The following is a 17,534-nucleotide window of genomic DNA, read 5'->3' as shown; positions in this document are numbered from 1 at the left end:
GGTAACAACAAGCATTGGAAAGTGAAAGTAATAGCGAGGACGGACGTGCTGTGTGGCAAGCACGCGAGTGGTGCGCGTGCAGCAGTGACTGGCGGCTGCGCGCGTGCACGCTCGGGTGCACTCAAGCTTTAGGCCACAGGCAGCACGTTAAAAATCCCACAAACAAAATGTCTCTCCGAGCCAGCGCATGCGCTGGGCTCAGCGAGACCTAAAAAAAAATATATATATATATACGCACGCATGCACGCACACAGCCTGCTTCATCCAGTGGTCGGTCGTACTGTCATACACATTTTGCTTCCAGCCACCAGAGCCTACAGCATGGGGCTCAGGGTCAGCTCACTTTAGCCATTGGTGACTATGCGAGGCAGCGATCCACTCTTGTGCAAAGTGCACATTCGCAAATAATTAGTCCAAGTCAATGTCAGGGATTACCAGTGCAATGTGTGCTTTTACATAAAAAAAATATATGGATTGGTTTTTAGACAGTTTGTTTTACAAAAGTGAGGGGTAGGCAGCTCCCACAACACTGTTTATGTTTGTTGCATTAATTCTGGTAGTACAGCTGTTTACATACGTATAGATCATCTGGTTCCCATTGGAAATGGTATCTCATTAGTGCTATTTAGAATTGTCCAGCTTCCCCTTTGCCATCCAAGAAACACTGTAGTTGTTTTTTGTGTGTTTTTGTTTCAAAACCAGGAAGAATATATTTGTAATTAATCGTTGCTGTTAAGAAAAAGTCCTTTAGGTGGCGGTGTTTCCTAATAAATACACCTTGGTCTGTGCCTCATCACATCGTATCTTTTTTTGTTTCATTTTCCTGGACAAGTGAGTTGCGGCAATTGCATAAACTGCTCTAGTCTAAATTCTGCTGTTTCCGTTCATGCCACCATTTTAAAGCTGGCATGTGGGAGATTTTGAAAACAAAATCAGGGGAATGTATTTTCCCACTGACCTATTGAAGCAGAGACAATATTAGTCAGGAGTTACCGAATATAAAGCCTTTTTTCGCTTCAAAGTCGGGAGTCTCCAGCCTGAATGGGTTCTTGTATGTGTGCCGTCCCTTTAGAATGTTCTTCGAAGAATGTATGGCATTTGACACGAAAAGGCGCAGAACCCACTTGCAGGTCACAATTTCCCCCATCATCGTGTGCTCTTTCGAATGTGACTGGGTCAGTCGCAGCTGTTGAGGGTTTCCTAATTTCACTGCTTCGTAACGTATGTCTAAGTTGCACGCCTATTTGTGATCTGCCGTTTCCTTAATGTGACTGGTCTGATCCCACAGCATAAACCATGAGGGTATGGCAACAGATAGTGGGGAATATATTCACAAGGATCTATCTCCGATTTAACGGCATTTTCGCGCAGCCAAAGTCGTGATAAATTGACCTCCCCATCCACAAGCCGGTATCAACAGCCCACAGCACCAGTTTAACCGCGATAGCAGACGCAAAAAATGTCGCCACAGAAGACCCCCGCAACTATCGCTAATGAGATGCAAAGTAGGCGCTCCCGTGCCCAAACCCGCGACAACTCCACTCCACAATATTCACAACGACCAGCCAGAACTGCGATAAGAACACTAAACAGGCGATAAGGCGCGTTAGCATCAGGAAAATAACACCTGCTCTGACCTGGTGCAAAGTCAGACCACAGCCTGCACCACAAAAGGGAGCACAGCCCACAGCCACATCGGAAGGGCAACAGATGCCATGGAGCCACTGGTCATGCAGCCCGGACACCCAGGAGGGCCAAAACACCCACTGCCACCACCCCAGGACCCCAACCCCCACCCGTAACACCACCCCCCGGACCACCACAGAGGCAGCACAGACAAAGACAGTGGACCCCCAGGAAACACACCAGTCACATAGACTCAACACCTGACAATGTCATTGCCCACTATAGGCTCAAAAGGACAACCATCCTACGCATCCTGACCAACAACGCCCAACAGGCGGACGGCACCAACACAGCGGACAACCAACATCGCACCCCACATAAAGCTGCTGGATGTGCTGCACCTGTTGGCCCCTGGTACACCCCCAACCAACACCCGCCACAGTCGGAGGAGTCACACAGCCAGCCACATCTAAGTCCCTCACACCTGACCTGGACATCACTATCAGCCTGTTACCCCAGTCCATATATGCTCAGCACAATGCGCAGGATCCGCTGGACACCAAGCAAGGCCCATACGCCATAGCTGGATGCACGCATGTGTCGGGGGCATTCCACAGCACACATGTCATACCTGTGCCCCCTGCCGACACAGCACACAATCACCGCAACAGAAAGCACATGTCTCACATCAATGTGCAGGCAACAACCGAACACCGTGGAACCTCCACCAATCTCGCCTCCAAATACCCAGCCACTGTGCACGATTCCTCCATCCTCCGACAGTCCATCAGCAACCAGCGTCCCCAGGATGGCACCAAGGGAAATGCGCAGCCCCTTGGCAAGTTATAAATGAACACCCCACTCACCTCAACTCCATAACCATGCAACTCACAACTCTGGCAATGCACACATCACAAAATCAAACCAACATGCTAAACAACATGCCCATCCACCAGACACGACAAAACACTCACAATGATAACCTGGGCAAGCCGTGAACATGAGCCATCAACAGCATGGCACCTCAGCCACACACCAGCCCAATGTGGGGAGGGGTGGCAACCAGGCATGTGTGAAGGAGGAAGGAGAACCATGACTGGGAAAGCACACAATGCCAAGAGTGGCGGAGATGTGCTGGACAGACCGCAGTATGCAGAACACACCCATATCCATGGCGACATACACCTCTGGTGTATGGAGTGTAGTGGACAGTGGACGTAATCATGTCGCCCCAGCCAGTGGGGGAGTTTGCGGAAATGTTGCCTGTTATGTCCCCCCCATAAGCATGAGTGGAATGGGATGGCCCAGCGTACGCCAGGCCAGCGTAGGGGTGTGAATAAGAAGCACGTATGGGCGTGGTCCTCTTCCAGAAAACCCAATGTCTCTGCCAGGGCGGCGCCTCTCACCACGCCACGAGGCCAACGCCGTCCTTGTGAGCGGAGTTGCCTGCGATCCTGTGCGCCTTCCGTACCCCATCCCACTGGACCCCGAACCTGTCAAGCCCGCCCCTGCGCAGCCAGGCCACACTGATCAACTGCCAACACCGGCGTGTGTCAAGGAGGGTCCACCACATGCCGGTGCAAGCTCCATGCACCAGTTCCGTGACCTCTGCAGCCTCCGCAGACCATCGCTGGCCCCCCGACGCTGGCACACATTACTCCTTCATCATTCACATACTACACTGGCGTCCTCTTCGGCCCAGTAGGTCCCATATGTGAAACTGTGTCCTGAGTCCTGAAAGGCAGTGACCCCAAAGCCGGGGCAGAGGCCACAGCACCAGACCCCTCGATCAGTGAGGCATAATTCCAGATGGGCATCTTGCGACAAGTGGTGCCACTAACCCTGTTCAACTTCAGCCGGCGACACGTGGTGCCACTAACCATGTTCAACGCCAGCCGGAGACACGTTGTGCCACTAACCCTGTTCAGTGCCGGCCGGCGACACATGGTGCCACTAACCCTGTTTAACGCCAGCCAGAGACATGTGGTGCCACTAACCCTGTTCAACGCCAGATGGAGACACGTGGTGCCAGTAACCCTGTTCAATGCCAGCCGGCGACAAGTGGTGCCACTAAGCCTGTTCAACGCCAGCTGGCGACACGTGGATGAGGGACAGGGACTACCCTGTGGACCAGTAGGTCCCACATCCAGCACCCAGTCGCGAATCACAAATGGCATAGTCCACACCAGTGGTTGCATGCAGAGGAGTAAGAGGAATATGCGGCTCAGTCCGGACGAAAGCCGGGTCACAGTCATGGAGGTGACCGAACACTATCAACAACTGACCTGGTGCCATCAACCCTGTTTATCGCAAGTCCGCGTCCCTTGTTGCCACTGAACCTGAACTATGCAGGTCGGTGGGGCAATCCAACCTGTGCCGGCGACACTCGGCGAATGGCCCGTGCTGACCGCTGCCTCAGGCCTCCACTGCGGTCCAGTAGGTCACACATGTGGAACTGTGTTTTGGGTAAGATGTGGAGGAATCCACACCATTGGACAAGCCTCATCGCAGGCGGCATCCCCTAACTCCACTGGTGCCACTAACGCTGTGCGCAATGAGTCATGGGCACCATCTGGTTGGACCATGGTGGTTTCAGTGACCATGGCCTTTTGGATGTCTGCATCTTACTTCTGGCTGGACCGGACTTGGTGTCCGACATGTGTCTGTTCCATTCATCTCCACCATAGTGACTGTATCAGCGTGGGCCTGCCCTCTGCATTCTGCCCTGGGGGTACACCTTCCGCTGTCCATCGAGACACTCCGCGACAAGACCCCTTGTCATCCCATGAATCTGCTCTGCACCCGTGACCCTGCCCCAGTGCACTGCAAGTCAGCGGCCCGTGGCGGTAGGCCCGTGCAGGACGCTGTGCAGCCAGGGCTACTAACTCTGTGCACCTGTGGGGCCTTTATGGTTGTATGGTTGTGTCCTTTACGATGTACACTGTTGTCGATTTCCGACTGCACCAGGCAGCCCTTGCCGGCTGGTGTGCACACACCCCACACACATCCAGCACAGGTGTCACTCAGTAAGTGTGCCTGATAATAAATGTGGCCTTGTGCATGTGCCCGTAGCCATTCACACCATCTGAGCAAGTGTGCCCCTGTGTTCATTGTGTCAGCTTGGTGGACACGGGCCCTGCAACATCACAGTGTGATGTCTTCTGCGGACGTTGCCATGTCACCTCAGCGTTGGCAGTGACCCCGGACATGTAGCTCCGCATCTGCCCCCTGCATGCACAGGCTGCGTGTACTGGTTCGGCAGGGGGTAGTGTGTGGTCTGGACCTGGCCCGGTTTAGGAAGTGAGGTAAGTGTGTCTCTGTTTTGGGGTGTTGTCGCCTCCAGGGCCACATTACACGATGATGCAATGTGGCATGTACCAGGAGGGAGGGCCCGCAGGTACGGGGACATGTAGGAGCACAAGGACACTCGTGGTCTTGGCACATGCATGCCAGGTGTGATGTGTATCAGTCTTGCGGATGCATGAGTCTGTTGCCTGGCCTCATTCGCAGCGCGATCCCAGCGTCGCGGTGCTGTTGGCATGGCGATGGACATGCACGGACAGGCATTAGAATGGTGTCCCGTAGGAGTGAACGAGATGCAACCGTGCAGTGCACACAAGTGTGGGTGCTCGTGTCAGGGAGGAGCAGCTGTGTGGCAACGTGACACACAATGAGTCCGCTCATGTGCATCGTGTTGGGCATATCATCTATGATTCCGAGGGTCGCAGACGTCCCACCACACCCACGACCGGCCTCTGTATGTCTCCTGTATGCATGCAGCTGGTGAAGTTACTGTAGGGATGAAAGGTCCTTTGTCTGTACTATCAGGCGGTAGCACATCTGCAGCGCCGAGCAGGAACTTGCATGTGTCCAGCACCCCCTGACAGATACGATAGCATTTGCTTGCGACTCCCACACTACGCACTGCCCGGCGTGAGACCAACGTGTACACATCCCACACGCAGTAGTCCTTGGTCATAGTTTGCGTGCATGATATGGCCTTCACACGTACTCCCACCCCACCCAAGGCCTGCACCCGTTGCACACAGACACTGCTCATTGAACTGAGCTATGCCATTTCATCCACAGGACTGTCTCAGGGCAAGCCAGTGACGCTTCAAGCAGAGCCACTGACAATGGCATACCATCCCAGACACATGGTCTACTCCAGACACATGGAGCAGTACTGTGCATGTCTTCTGCATGTACTGGGGGCACTGCCGATCAGTTACTGGCTGAGCTTCCAACTTGCGCATGTTGCCTGCGTGCCGCCTGTGATGCATTGTTGCTTGTGCATATTCGAGTGGTCCATGGATGTCTGCCTCTCCAATGTAACGGTAGCTGACCTGGATTTCGACGTGTGTGTGCACCCCCCTGTTGGCCCACAACCAGGAGTGTCAACAGGATGACCGATTATGGCATGCATGGATGTTTGGCATGCAGGCTGGAAACTGGACCTGGGAGATTGAACGAGTCGTCGTGTGCAGTGAGCACATTGAGCCACTACCCGATTGGGCTTTGGTGCACATTGGGTCCAGTGTTTGGAGTCAGCACATCTGTCCGGGTCAGCTGATGGATTACGTCAATGACATGTCAGATGTGGTGGACGACGATCGCTCATTGGAGATGTTGGCCTATGCAGCTGCACTCGCGTTCATGGACGAGTGATGAGGTACCTGCAGTCACAACTGGATGTGAGTCATTGCACTTGTCACAACACATGGTTGCATGCTGTGAATATGGTCACAGGTCCCGAGACGACAGTGGACATGGCTGCATTGGCCAGGACTCATGTTCCAGGCGCGGAAAACCAACGCAGGTTGGTAATGACTTGTGTTGGTGAGGGACTCCCCCGAGGTGGAGATGGGCGCTTTCCTACGTTCCTCATTCAGACATGCTGCTGCATATGTCTGCATATCGTGGCACTTCGCTTGGCCGTACTGATTCGCACATGTTGATAAAGTTTCGCACTTTCACTTGTCTCCAACTGTGTTGTGTCTTGATTTGTATGCCAATGTGTGTGTCACGGACTCTCTGGCTCCCTGCCATCCGTGCATTGCTACCACTACCACATCAGGACTGTGTGTTTGTACTTGTGCATTAACATGACCCTGTTTCATGCTTTGTCAGATGCGTATGACTGTTTACCGGCCACAGGCAGGTGCACTTGTGTCCTGTGTTTGATTGTGCCCAAGTTGGTGTTTGTTCCACATTGTGTTCGATGTTGGGGTGCTCTGCTTCCTATGTGTGTGTGCTGCATTGTGTGTGAAATGTCCCTTCAGCTCTGATTTGACTCACCATTCTCCCTTTCAGGCGGTGTTGTCTTCACTTTTGTGCTTGTTCAGTGGTGTGACATTGCCGGGTTGTGTGACTTGTTCTCCTGGTTGGAGTTGTTACTCTTGGGCATGGTTTGTCTGCAGTTGTGCTGTGCTTAGTTGTGCATGTGTGCCATTGTGCCAATCTCCCCCCGTCCCCCAGTCCCTACTGGTTCCTCTCCCTGATGCTGTAGTGTCTGTTGTTTGGTGCAGTTTCCGGTCCCCATGTCCTGCCACCATCTCTAGACTGATGTGGTGGAGACCATTTCTTCCATGCCATCCAGCTCCTGGTGTGGCGCTGGACTCCCACCTCCGGTGTGCATTGTTGTCTTCTTGTAGTTGGCGTGCTTCTGCTTGTTTATGCCTTTCGCATCATTGCTGAAGTTCTGGTTTTCTGCCATTGTCCTCCTCTGCTCTCAGGCTGCATTCATCTTGTCCAAATTGGCCTGCCATGTACAATGTTTTGTTGCCAATGGGTTTGGTGGGGTTGTCTGCTGGCTCGAGTTGCCTCCGTTGTGGTTGGCTGTTGTTTTCTGTTTGGTCTGTCTTACTTTTTCAGGCTTTTGTTGTGCTTATTCCCGCCTGCTGTGTGTTTTGCGGTCCTGGCGGTGCTTATCCCTGCTCTCCTCATCGCGGATGGGCTCATTGCAAGTTTTCTGGTGTTGTGGTTTGTGTTTTTCTCTCCGTCTGGGTGGTTGTATCGCAGACATTTGCTGCGTTTTTCGGCAGACTATCGCACGCTACCGCCGCGTTGTGAATACTTGGTTGTCACGGCGAAATTTCCCCGCGATAGGCTGCGATGTTGGGAGTTGCGTTAGGCTACTCTTGCGTTAGTTATCACACGTTCTTGTGAATATACCCCTGTGTTGATTAATGCCCATGACTCTGTGCAGCTATTGCTTAATTTGTAAAAGAATACGTGCCGGGGGGTCTGCCTCAAAGTTTTACCGTATACCAATGCTGCGTAGGCGTGGACCCCCAGCCAAGCCTATATGTGGCTTCTGCCAGCCACCCATGCCATTATGTCATTTGCAACAGAAAGACAAATAAATTCCCATCTAGTGACTGAACTGCACAATGTGAAGCTAGAATCATTAGATCAATCCTGGCTTCCCTGTGTGACCTCATTTGTGTGATTATAGGTGAAAATGTTATGTCACACAGCCCCCTTTTTCTTCATGATCGCATAAGAGAGACAACGTCAAATATGTGACTTTAGGGTTAGCACTGAACATAAGCACATTGTTTTTGATTTAATATACTAAAATATTTCTCCATGTATAATAATAGGAATAGAGGTCGCACATAGTATGCACGTGACAACATACTCACCTTTTACTTCACTAATGGTTTCAGGGCAGTGGGGCGGGCTGAATGAATGTTTCTAAGCTCATGTTTAAAAATTAGCACTATTATACTCTCAATGTAGTCATATATGCTGCTGTGCTGAGCTCCCGTATGTTAAAGGATTTTCTTTTCATTTTCAAAGAGACCTTATCTTAGTTTATAAGGTGTTTCCTATGCAATTTAGATGACAAACATTTTCAGGGCTCGTGCGTGGGCTCTTAGACCCTTGATTCGGCCCGCCCTGTAAATTTGTTGGCTCGTCCACCTAGAGTCTTAATTTCACCTGATTCCTACTTCATCCATCACCAGACACTCCCTGCCATTTTATCTTATTCTTGCATGTTCTCTTTCCTCCCTGCTTTCTCCCTTTGTCACTGTTGTTTGGTCTTTCTCTTAACCCTTCTTTCCCTTTTTTTGCTTTTCTATCTCTTGCTGTGTATCAATATTTTTAGAACTAAAATAAGTGCCAATCCCCAAAAAATGGGTGGAGATGGGCCACCTGCAATCAAAAGTCCAAAATAAGCATGAATGCAGCTGACAAGTATAAATGCGTGTGTGTGTGTTCTGCTGGGTGGCAAACACCTACCCCTCACCTGCGTCTGGGACATTGACAATAGAGAACGGGATCAGCAGGACGGGACCAAAGCCCAGACCCGTCCACACCAGTCACGTGCTGCATCACATCAGGAACCTGCAAGACTATGAATGAAAGGTGCCTGCAGAAAGATCCCATCCCAACCTGACATGGTTTGTGCAGGCCTTTGGTGCCACTGATTAACCCTCCCAACGCTGAATAAGGCATACTGAAGAAATAGTGGCAGCTAGGAATGCTAGATCACTGCACCACCCAGTATGGTCACAGATACATTTCTTAATAACACTGTTGCCCACCTCAAATGGCCAGCTGCCAAATGGTCATGAATCAAATATTCTACAACACAGGTAATGGGAGGCAACAGATCAGTTAACACAAAATATTCAGCATCAAACCCACTGTCAAAAACATTTCCAAGATTATTGATGAAGTCCAATATTGTTAAAGTGTTTTTTTTTATTTCTTCTTTTTCAATTTGAGATTACAAGCAGACACAGCCAACACGTTTCGCCCCAGACAAGGGCTTCTTCAGGGCATCAGATGCCTGGTTTCATTAGGAAAGCTGTAAACAGGTAGCAAGAATCCTGCCAAAGTTCCAAATCCTTTACTACCCACTGCTTGTTTTCACCCAATATTTGAGAAGGTCCGTCGCGAGTAACAGGCCATGCGTATTTTGGTTCGTACATTCAGATATTCAATTCAAGAGATAATAATCCCAGCATAATGAGTACTTTGTTTGGTAGCGCTGTCTGGCCTGCCGCGTCTGTGGCTTGGGCTTGCACTTATTGAGCAAGACTGTAAGAAGGCTTCATAGGAAGTTGTGGGATTTTGATCCTTTGTTTTCTCCTGAACATCAGCTCCACAGGCAATACGTTGATGGTACTGTAAGGGGTGTCTCTCTAATCTTTCAGTGTCTGACAGAGCACAGTGGATATTTACAAGTTTCTGGTTTTGGTCACTTGCAGCACCTTCATAAGTGTAGCCATAAATCTCTCAACAATGGCATTTGTCTGGGGTCACAGGGGTGTTATCTTCTGGTGATACCAAAGGGGATGATGGACGGAGTGCTTGAGCAAATCAAACACTCACCCCCAATCAACTGATCTGGGTTTAATCCATCATCATTCTTTAGCTCACTCCACCACCCCAGTTCAGACATAGCCATGTGCAAATCAGTCTGACCCTGTGCCTCATGGGAACAGTCCAGCCCGAACTGCCAAGCAACGTCTTCCCTGGACCGGAAACAAGCATCCTGGGACCGGTTTCGGATTCATAACCCTCATCAGCCAGGCTATCTTGAATCCAGTGGCAAAGTGAGCAAGGGACCCACGTCTGGGCATACCCTGCCAACTTAGGACGAACAAAGCGATACCAAAGGTGATGAGGGACGGAGCGCTTGAGCAAATCAAACACTTACCCCCAGTCAACTGATCTGGGTTAAATCCATCATCATTTTTTAGCTCACTCCACCACCCCAGTTCAGACATGGCCATATGCAAATCAGTCTGACCCTGTGCCTCATGAGAACAGTCTAGCCCGAACTGCGAAGCCATGTCTTCCCTGGACCGGAAATAAGCATCCTGGGACCGGTTTCGGGTTCATAACCCTCATCAGCCAGGCTATCTTGAATCCAGTGGCAAAGTGAGCAAGGGACCCACGTCTGGGCATACCCTGCCAACTTAGGACAAACAAAGCGATACCAAAGGTGATGAGGGACGGAGCGCTTGAGCAAATCAAACACTCACCCCCAGTCAACTGATCTGGGTTAAATCCATCATCATTCTTTAGCTCACTCCACCACCCCAGTTCAGACATGGCCATATGCAAATCAGTCTGACCCTGTGCCTCATGGGAACAGTCCAGCCCGAACTGCCAAGCCATGTCTTCCCGGGACCGGAAACAAGCATCCTGGGACCAGTGAAACCCCAAAACCGGTCCTAGGATGCTTGTTTCCAGTCCAGGGAGGACCTGGCTTGGCAGTTCCGGCTGGACTGTTCCCATGAGGCACAGGGTCGAGACTGATTTGCATATGGCTGGGTTCAAACTGGAATGGCATGGTGAGCAAAAAAACTATGGATTTAGGCCCAGATCTCTGTACTGGGGTGAATGTATGACATTGTTCTGCATTCTGTCCATCAACTGTTGTTTTTGCATTTGGTGTTATCTTCTGGTGCCTGACACCAACACAGGTTGCAAATTCTTTGAACTCCCTTCTATTGAACGGAGGTCCATTGTCGGATATAAGCATGGAAGTAATACTAAGGGCCTGATTACAATCTTCGTGGTGATGGTCCAGCCGTCACGGCGGTGTCTGATTCTCTGCCCGCCGAATTACAGTGGTGGTGAGTTGCTGAAGTACCTCTGACGCTGCCAGCCATTTGCAAATTGCTGCAACGACGGCAGGGGGAAAGCAGCTGTCATGGGATGGTACAGACAAGGTTACCGCAGTCCAGATTATGAGTTGTCTTTCTGTTGAGCCAACTATGGCAGGGAGACCGCCTGCTTTGAGTCAGCGGAATCGAAGGAAATGAGGTGCAAACTCACTTATTTCCTTTTTTTCCCTTCAGTCGCCCACATGGATTCCTTCCTCCAGGCCCCCCCTACACAGCAGCAACATGACCCCAAAGAAAACAACCCTGTCAGCACCGAAATCCAGGTAAGTCATTTTCGCAGTTGTCACCCATTGACTGGACTGGGCATATATGATCCGGACCCCAGCAATGGCAAAGTACTCCTACGAAGTATTTTTACACATGTAATGCATATGTCACATTGAACACTTGTGCAGTAAAAATGTACACACCTGCATTTCCTGCTGTCAGAAACACCGCCGCTGAGTCAGCGGGAAGATCGTAATACGGTGGACAAGAGACCGCTGACTCAGCGGTGTACTTGGGATTGCCACTGTGGCAGAATGGTGGTAAGATCACCAAACTTGTAATCAGGCCCTAAGAGTGGCAAACCTTTTATTAGGTGCTGGGATGACAGTACCAGTTGTTGTACTGCGAATGGCCATCATTTCTGGAAATTGAAAGCATTCTTCCATCGCTACCAGTGGAAACTTCCCTGTGGTGATAGATCCAAATGAAGTCACTTCGCACTTCCATCCACATGTTTAGGGTCAAGGCTGACATTTGCTATGGTTCCAGAGCCTGGTCTTTTCAGAGAGTGTGTCAGACGTGACATTCTCCTACAACCTTCTCTAATTGGGGATTAGGGGCCAAAAAAGCAGACTTTCTGTCTCAGAAGGTGTTGGGTGGCAGCTATTCCTTTCTGGCCTTCATGCGCCAAATCAGTTGCGTGTTTTTGCAATGAACAAGGTATCACAAAATAAGCGCCTTTGTGCACCAGTTTGATCTGGTGCACAAGCAGTTCATTATGAATGTACCAAAAAGCTCTAAGATCAGTTAGTCAGCTGTTTTTCAGTTGTTTGTAAGTAAGCTTAACAGCTTGAGACCATTGGGTGTTCATGAGGTCAACTATAGCTTGGAGAGATGTGTCTTCTTGTGTCACTTGTGCTTTTGACCCTTCTTTTGAGAATACACAAATGAGCCCGCCTGCTATCATAGCATAGTTATACATCTGCAATTGAAAGTCTTGTTTAAGGTGATGTGATTGGATAATTTGAGACAAAATCTGCAGATTTTTTTGTCTTTCTCTTAATGGTGTACAATGTTAAATTTGCAATCCTGTAGGCGAAGACCCCACTTCTAAATCCATGTGGTCATCTTTGTGGTTGAGTTGCCGAATATGAAAATCAGCGCCTGATGATCAGTGATGACGGCAAATTCCATACCGTTCACAAACAGATGAAAGTTCTCACACGCCTACATAATTGCCATCTCTTACTTTTAAGTGGTCGTGTTCGGGGTTGGTTTGACTCATACTGGCATAGGCCTTAATGCTACATGGGGCAGTCTGGTCACCATCCCTGTGAGAAGTTGGCCTGGTATATGATGTTCACTAGTTAAAGTGACCACCTTGTACCATGCCAAGCAACCCTTATGGTGTGGTTGTAAGTCAACCTTTTCGGACTAGCTGCCCTAGTGGTAGCGTAGGCTAAGCAGTCTTTGAGGCTAAACTCGTGAAACGTGTTAAGCAAGCTGTTTTACCAAATGTAACCCCCTTTTATACCAATGAAAGGACACCACACAGATATATATTCAAAATATATATGTATTTATTTCTTAAAGTAACCCCTAGTCTCTTTATGAGCACAGGAGCACAAATCGTCAAACAAGATTACAGTAGAACACACAGAAGTTGCACGTTATATGGATAGGCCCTGGTGGCCACTCAAACCATATACTAAAATAGTGGTATAAGTACCACGAACAGAAAAGGGAAAAGGCCTAGGGCCTCTAGAATCGCTGGGCCTACAAGGAGCTAACTTCAGTTAGTGACCAGGAGGTCCACGGGTTGCGTGTGCAGAGCAAATAGTCACACGCGTGCTCCCATAGGTTTCAATGGGTGCGTAAAAAGTACAAAGTTACTGCAAAGAGGATCTTCCGGATGGACTAGGAACTTAAGATTGGAAACACAGACACTAGAGATGATTCTCTACACTTGGGCACCGGAGTGCCAGCTTTACCTCACCCACAGGAAGCGGGTGCATAGGCGTCGAAGTGCGTCGGGTTTCTTCTATTTGTTCAATGGAGCCTGTGGACAAAGATGCTGCAGGCGGTCGGTCCGGAAGGGATGCGGTGGATCCAAGAGTGGATCGGAGTTGTTGAAGACATGTAAGCAGAGGGGACCGTGTTCACAGTCACTAGCCAGTGACCAGCGTGGCACCAGGTGGGTACCAGGCGATGTCGGGTGCAAACAGGAAGAAAGGTGTAGCTTGTCTCTGCAGCCACGTGGTCCCTGAAGGTCAACGACGTCCAGGAGTCGGATCACGAGCTGTCCCACGCAGGCTCTCGCTGTCGGCGACTTGATCGAAGCAAACAAGCCTTGGCAAAAGCAATTGTTGTGGAAAACGAAATAAGCTGATAGTTCTGACCAGCAAGGTCAGAGGGACTGCTCCTTTGGAGGGGAGCAAGGGCCAGTCTGGAGCAACCAGACCAGCAGTGTATTTCTTGAAGTTCGTCGCCAAGATGGCCACTAGCCAGCGGGCCAGCAACCGGTTAGGCGCGTCGAGTGGCAAAATGCAGAAGGGCCCCACGCAGATCGTGGAGATGCTGGAGGGCTCACCTTTGGTGCAGATGCTGCTCGGATGTTGGGCTTCTCAGATCCCAAAGCACAACTTGGAGGGAGCCTCAGTTGTTGCACTTGTCAGCTTGTCGTGGTCGTTTCAAGATGGCTGGCTCCACGTGTCTCGGTGCCTCCACGGGTCTCCTCTTTTCAGGAACTGTGGATCGGGCGGTGAGAGGTCTGGAGGTCCAGGTCTTGTCAGTCTCTGGGCTCGGGCTCCGGCGGGAGGCGGCGGCAAAGCAGACGTCGATTCGCTGGATGGTGCTTGCGTTAGCAAGGTGGTCACTCCCTGACCACAGGGGAGATTGGCTTCAGTCCTCTGTGCGGCAGAGCGTCGAAGTTCCCGTCTTCTTCTTAGTTTCAAGTTGATTCCAGGATGTCTGAAGTCTTAGGACACAGCTCCTACCTTTAAGCGGATTCTAGGGGCCGGACTACCTGCTAGGTCCCTCCCTAAGGGTGGGACCAGGAAGGGGGGTGGTTACACCCTCAATCCTTTGTCCAGCTCGCCCCAGGCCCGGGACTGGTGTGCCCCAGGACCGGTTTGGACTGGCATATGCACCGAGGCTCCTTGTGAGCCTCAGGCATGTCTGGTTTCTTTCAAGCCCTACCTGACCAATACACAAAATCCTGTATGGGGTGGTGCACGCACCTCCCCTGGCAGGAAACCCTTTGTCCACACCTCCCAAGCTGGAAGGACTCCCAGCAGCAGGAGGGCAGACTTGTGTCTGTGGTGGCAGCATCCATTTTGTGGAGCTGAGGCTATGTCTGATTTTACCCGGGTTTCAGGTACTGTACATGTCGTGTCCCTCTAGAAGGGTGGAATGCTAACCCCGTTACCAGAATTGGCGAGGGGTTAGTATTCCAATTCGTATGACACCTTACTCGACATGTTTTGATAAAGCCAAACCAAAGTTAGCATTTAACCGTGAGGTTCATAATGCACTTAAGAGTATATGGTATGACGATATCTGGAAACAGTAGAAGGAAGTGGTTCCGACCACTGCAGACAGGCTCAGCTCATGCCAGAGCACCATCTCACATGGAACCAAGCACTCTGCCTTCAGGATTGTTAAGGCCTGCCATAGGAGTGACTTATAGGTTACCAGGTGTCCCATTTAAGGTTAGGTATAGGTATACTACACCTAAGTAAGAGGTGGTTACACCAACTTACCCCAGCTGAGTGATCAGCCAGTTGTGTCAAATTTGTTAGGCCAGTCCAGGGGTGGCATAATACATGCTTCAGCCCCTGGTAGGCCTTAGATACACCAATGCCCTGGGTACCTAGTGTACACTGGTACAGGGGCTCACAGGGTGATCCACTTCCAATTGGTTATGCACCTAGGGTGCATAGTGTGAATTTAGTAGAGAGAACAGCAGGCTGGGGGTCTGATTGGCAGGCCCACAGCCTCAATATGTCAAAAACCAGTGAAGCAAAAAGCAAAAATTTGGGGTGACCATAGGATAGCAGACCCTACTCTCCTACAATCCCTCTGAGCCAATATGGTTCCCATAACCATGACACTTGCATCTATCACAACTGATGGACCTAGTTCTTAGCGCATGCACTCCTGTTGCAAATTGATTCAAATGCATTTTGATATATATGGATGCTCAAAATGGATGCTAGTCTCTTAAAAGCAGTAGTTAATTTGAGCCGATGGTTACTGGTGAGGCCCAGCTGGCACTCATTTTTTCGGACCGACACATATTTTTCCTCATCTGACATTTCCTAAGTGCAAGAGAGGGAAAAACACAAAGGGGAACGAAGGAGAAGAGAAAGACAGATAAACAGAGTGAGAAAGCAGAAACCTGCAGGAGTGTGGTAAATGAACAGGGAGCATCGGGTAATCGATTTAAGAGGAATGAGATGGATTCCAGACTATGCAGCCTTGGTATGTGGCACATTGGTGTTGGCTGCGGGCCTTTGAGCAGAGCTTTGGTTACCAACCCTTATTCTTCTACAATGTAAGCACTTCCTAAAGGGGTGCTGACAGTGGCGAGTCACAGAATGTATCATGCACAATAACTGGGTTGCATGCCCCCCTACTGAGTCTGGAGTCAGGGCAGTAAGGGAGGACCCCTGTGCTCTTTAAAGGCCTGTCTTTGAAGTCTCCCTCACTTCAAATGCATCACTGGATATAAGTACTAGACCTCAGCCACCACCACTTCAGTACACTTCTGCACCTGTGGATACTCTGCCAGGAAGAAGGACTGCTGTTCTGGAAAGGACTGCCACTCTGCTTGACTGAACTCTGCTGGACTCTTGCTTTGCTGTACTGCTCTGCTGCCCTCTTGCCTGGGTTCGAAGGATTGGACCTGCATTCCTTATCCCCAGAACTGATGGAGCAAGGACTCGTATAAAAGAGACTTGCTCGGAAGCAAACCTCTCATATAACTCGTAACACTGTACTAATTGTCTATCGTATAATTAATATGCACTACATTTCATATTTTAGCAAGATGAAGCTTGCTTACGTGTCTTACTAACAAGTAACCCGAATGAAACTTAAAATGGTTACTAACGTGGGAAATTGTACTGCGCATGCGTCAACTGCATCTACGTAGGATGACTTTCTGTCGCTTGGAGGGAAACTTCTGCACCTGTGCAAACGCATCTAAAATGGCCGCTTGAAAGCTCACATGCTAAGCATCTGCTTTGCTGAAACTAAAACAAGCTATTTACTAATTGCTAATGCGGGGAGAGCCTTTAAAAGTAAATGGGATTAGTAGAGATAGGTGGCATACAGTGAAATCATTTTATTTTGAAATTAATATGTTTCTTCTTGACCTCTCTACTAGTTTGTATTTGGGCCTAAGAGTGAGACTGAAGCCTGTACCACACGTGACCCCCCCCCCCCCCCACGCAGGTGCAGTAATAACAAGCAAGAAGCTATGATGTTGTTTTTGAATCCCATCCAAGGCCATCTTTGCAACATGTCCTGGGAATCGGCTGAACATCCTGAATATTGAATAGAACGAATGTCACATGTATACTTTTTGGTTGATAAAAATGTGAATACGGGTGGGAAATAAAAATCTGTGAATAAAAAAAATTCAGGGGCGGGAACATTAAACAAAGAACCAAAGAAATGTATTAAAACTTAGCAATGTGTGATGATCATTCCCCTTTGCCTGTCCAATCAGAATTAGGTGTTTCATGAAACTGAAACATTAAGGGGTGGGTCATGCCATTAGAAAGGTATAATTGAGGTAGTTTTTAGTTAGCTAGTTAGGCTTGAGACTGTAATGCTGCAGAGCTCGGGATGCTGTCAGAGTAACGAGCGAATGCTGAAGAAGAATTATATTGCAGGCTTAGAATTTAAGCCAATGAATTAGAAGAAGATCGTGGAAGAATCGAGAAGGGAAAGAAGACAATTAATTAGAAGAAGATTGCGGAAGAATCGAGGAGGAAGATAGTGTCAGAGAGGGGTGCGACGCAGGCGTCGGATCTAGAAGAGGTC

The 17,534-nt window shown here is 49.6% G+C and overlaps 1 protein-coding gene across 2 annotated transcripts in view; it reads left to right on the top strand.

Moving 5' to 3' along the window:
- Positions 1–17,534, top strand: part of C6H6orf118 (chromosome 6 C6orf118 homolog) — a 275,564-nt gene that overhangs the window by 228,951 nt on the left and 29,079 nt on the right. The window contains exon 9 of one of the 2 annotated variants that reach the window (XM_085612240.1): positions 11,451–11,539. The exons of the other annotated variant lie outside the window; for it this stretch is intronic. Coding sequence (XP_085468366.1) covers positions 11,451–11,539 — 89 coding nt within the window. The remainder of the gene's footprint in view (positions 1–11,450; positions 11,540–17,534) is intronic. 2 annotated transcript variants of the gene reach the window in all.

The sequence above is a fragment of the Triturus cristatus genome, chromosome 6 (genome assembly GCF_964204655.1).
Source record: "Triturus cristatus chromosome 6, aTriCri1.1, whole genome shotgun sequence".
Lineage (NCBI taxonomy): Eukaryota > Metazoa > Chordata > Amphibia > Caudata > Salamandridae > Triturus > Triturus cristatus.
This window is presented reverse-complemented; position numbering and strand designations above follow the sequence as displayed.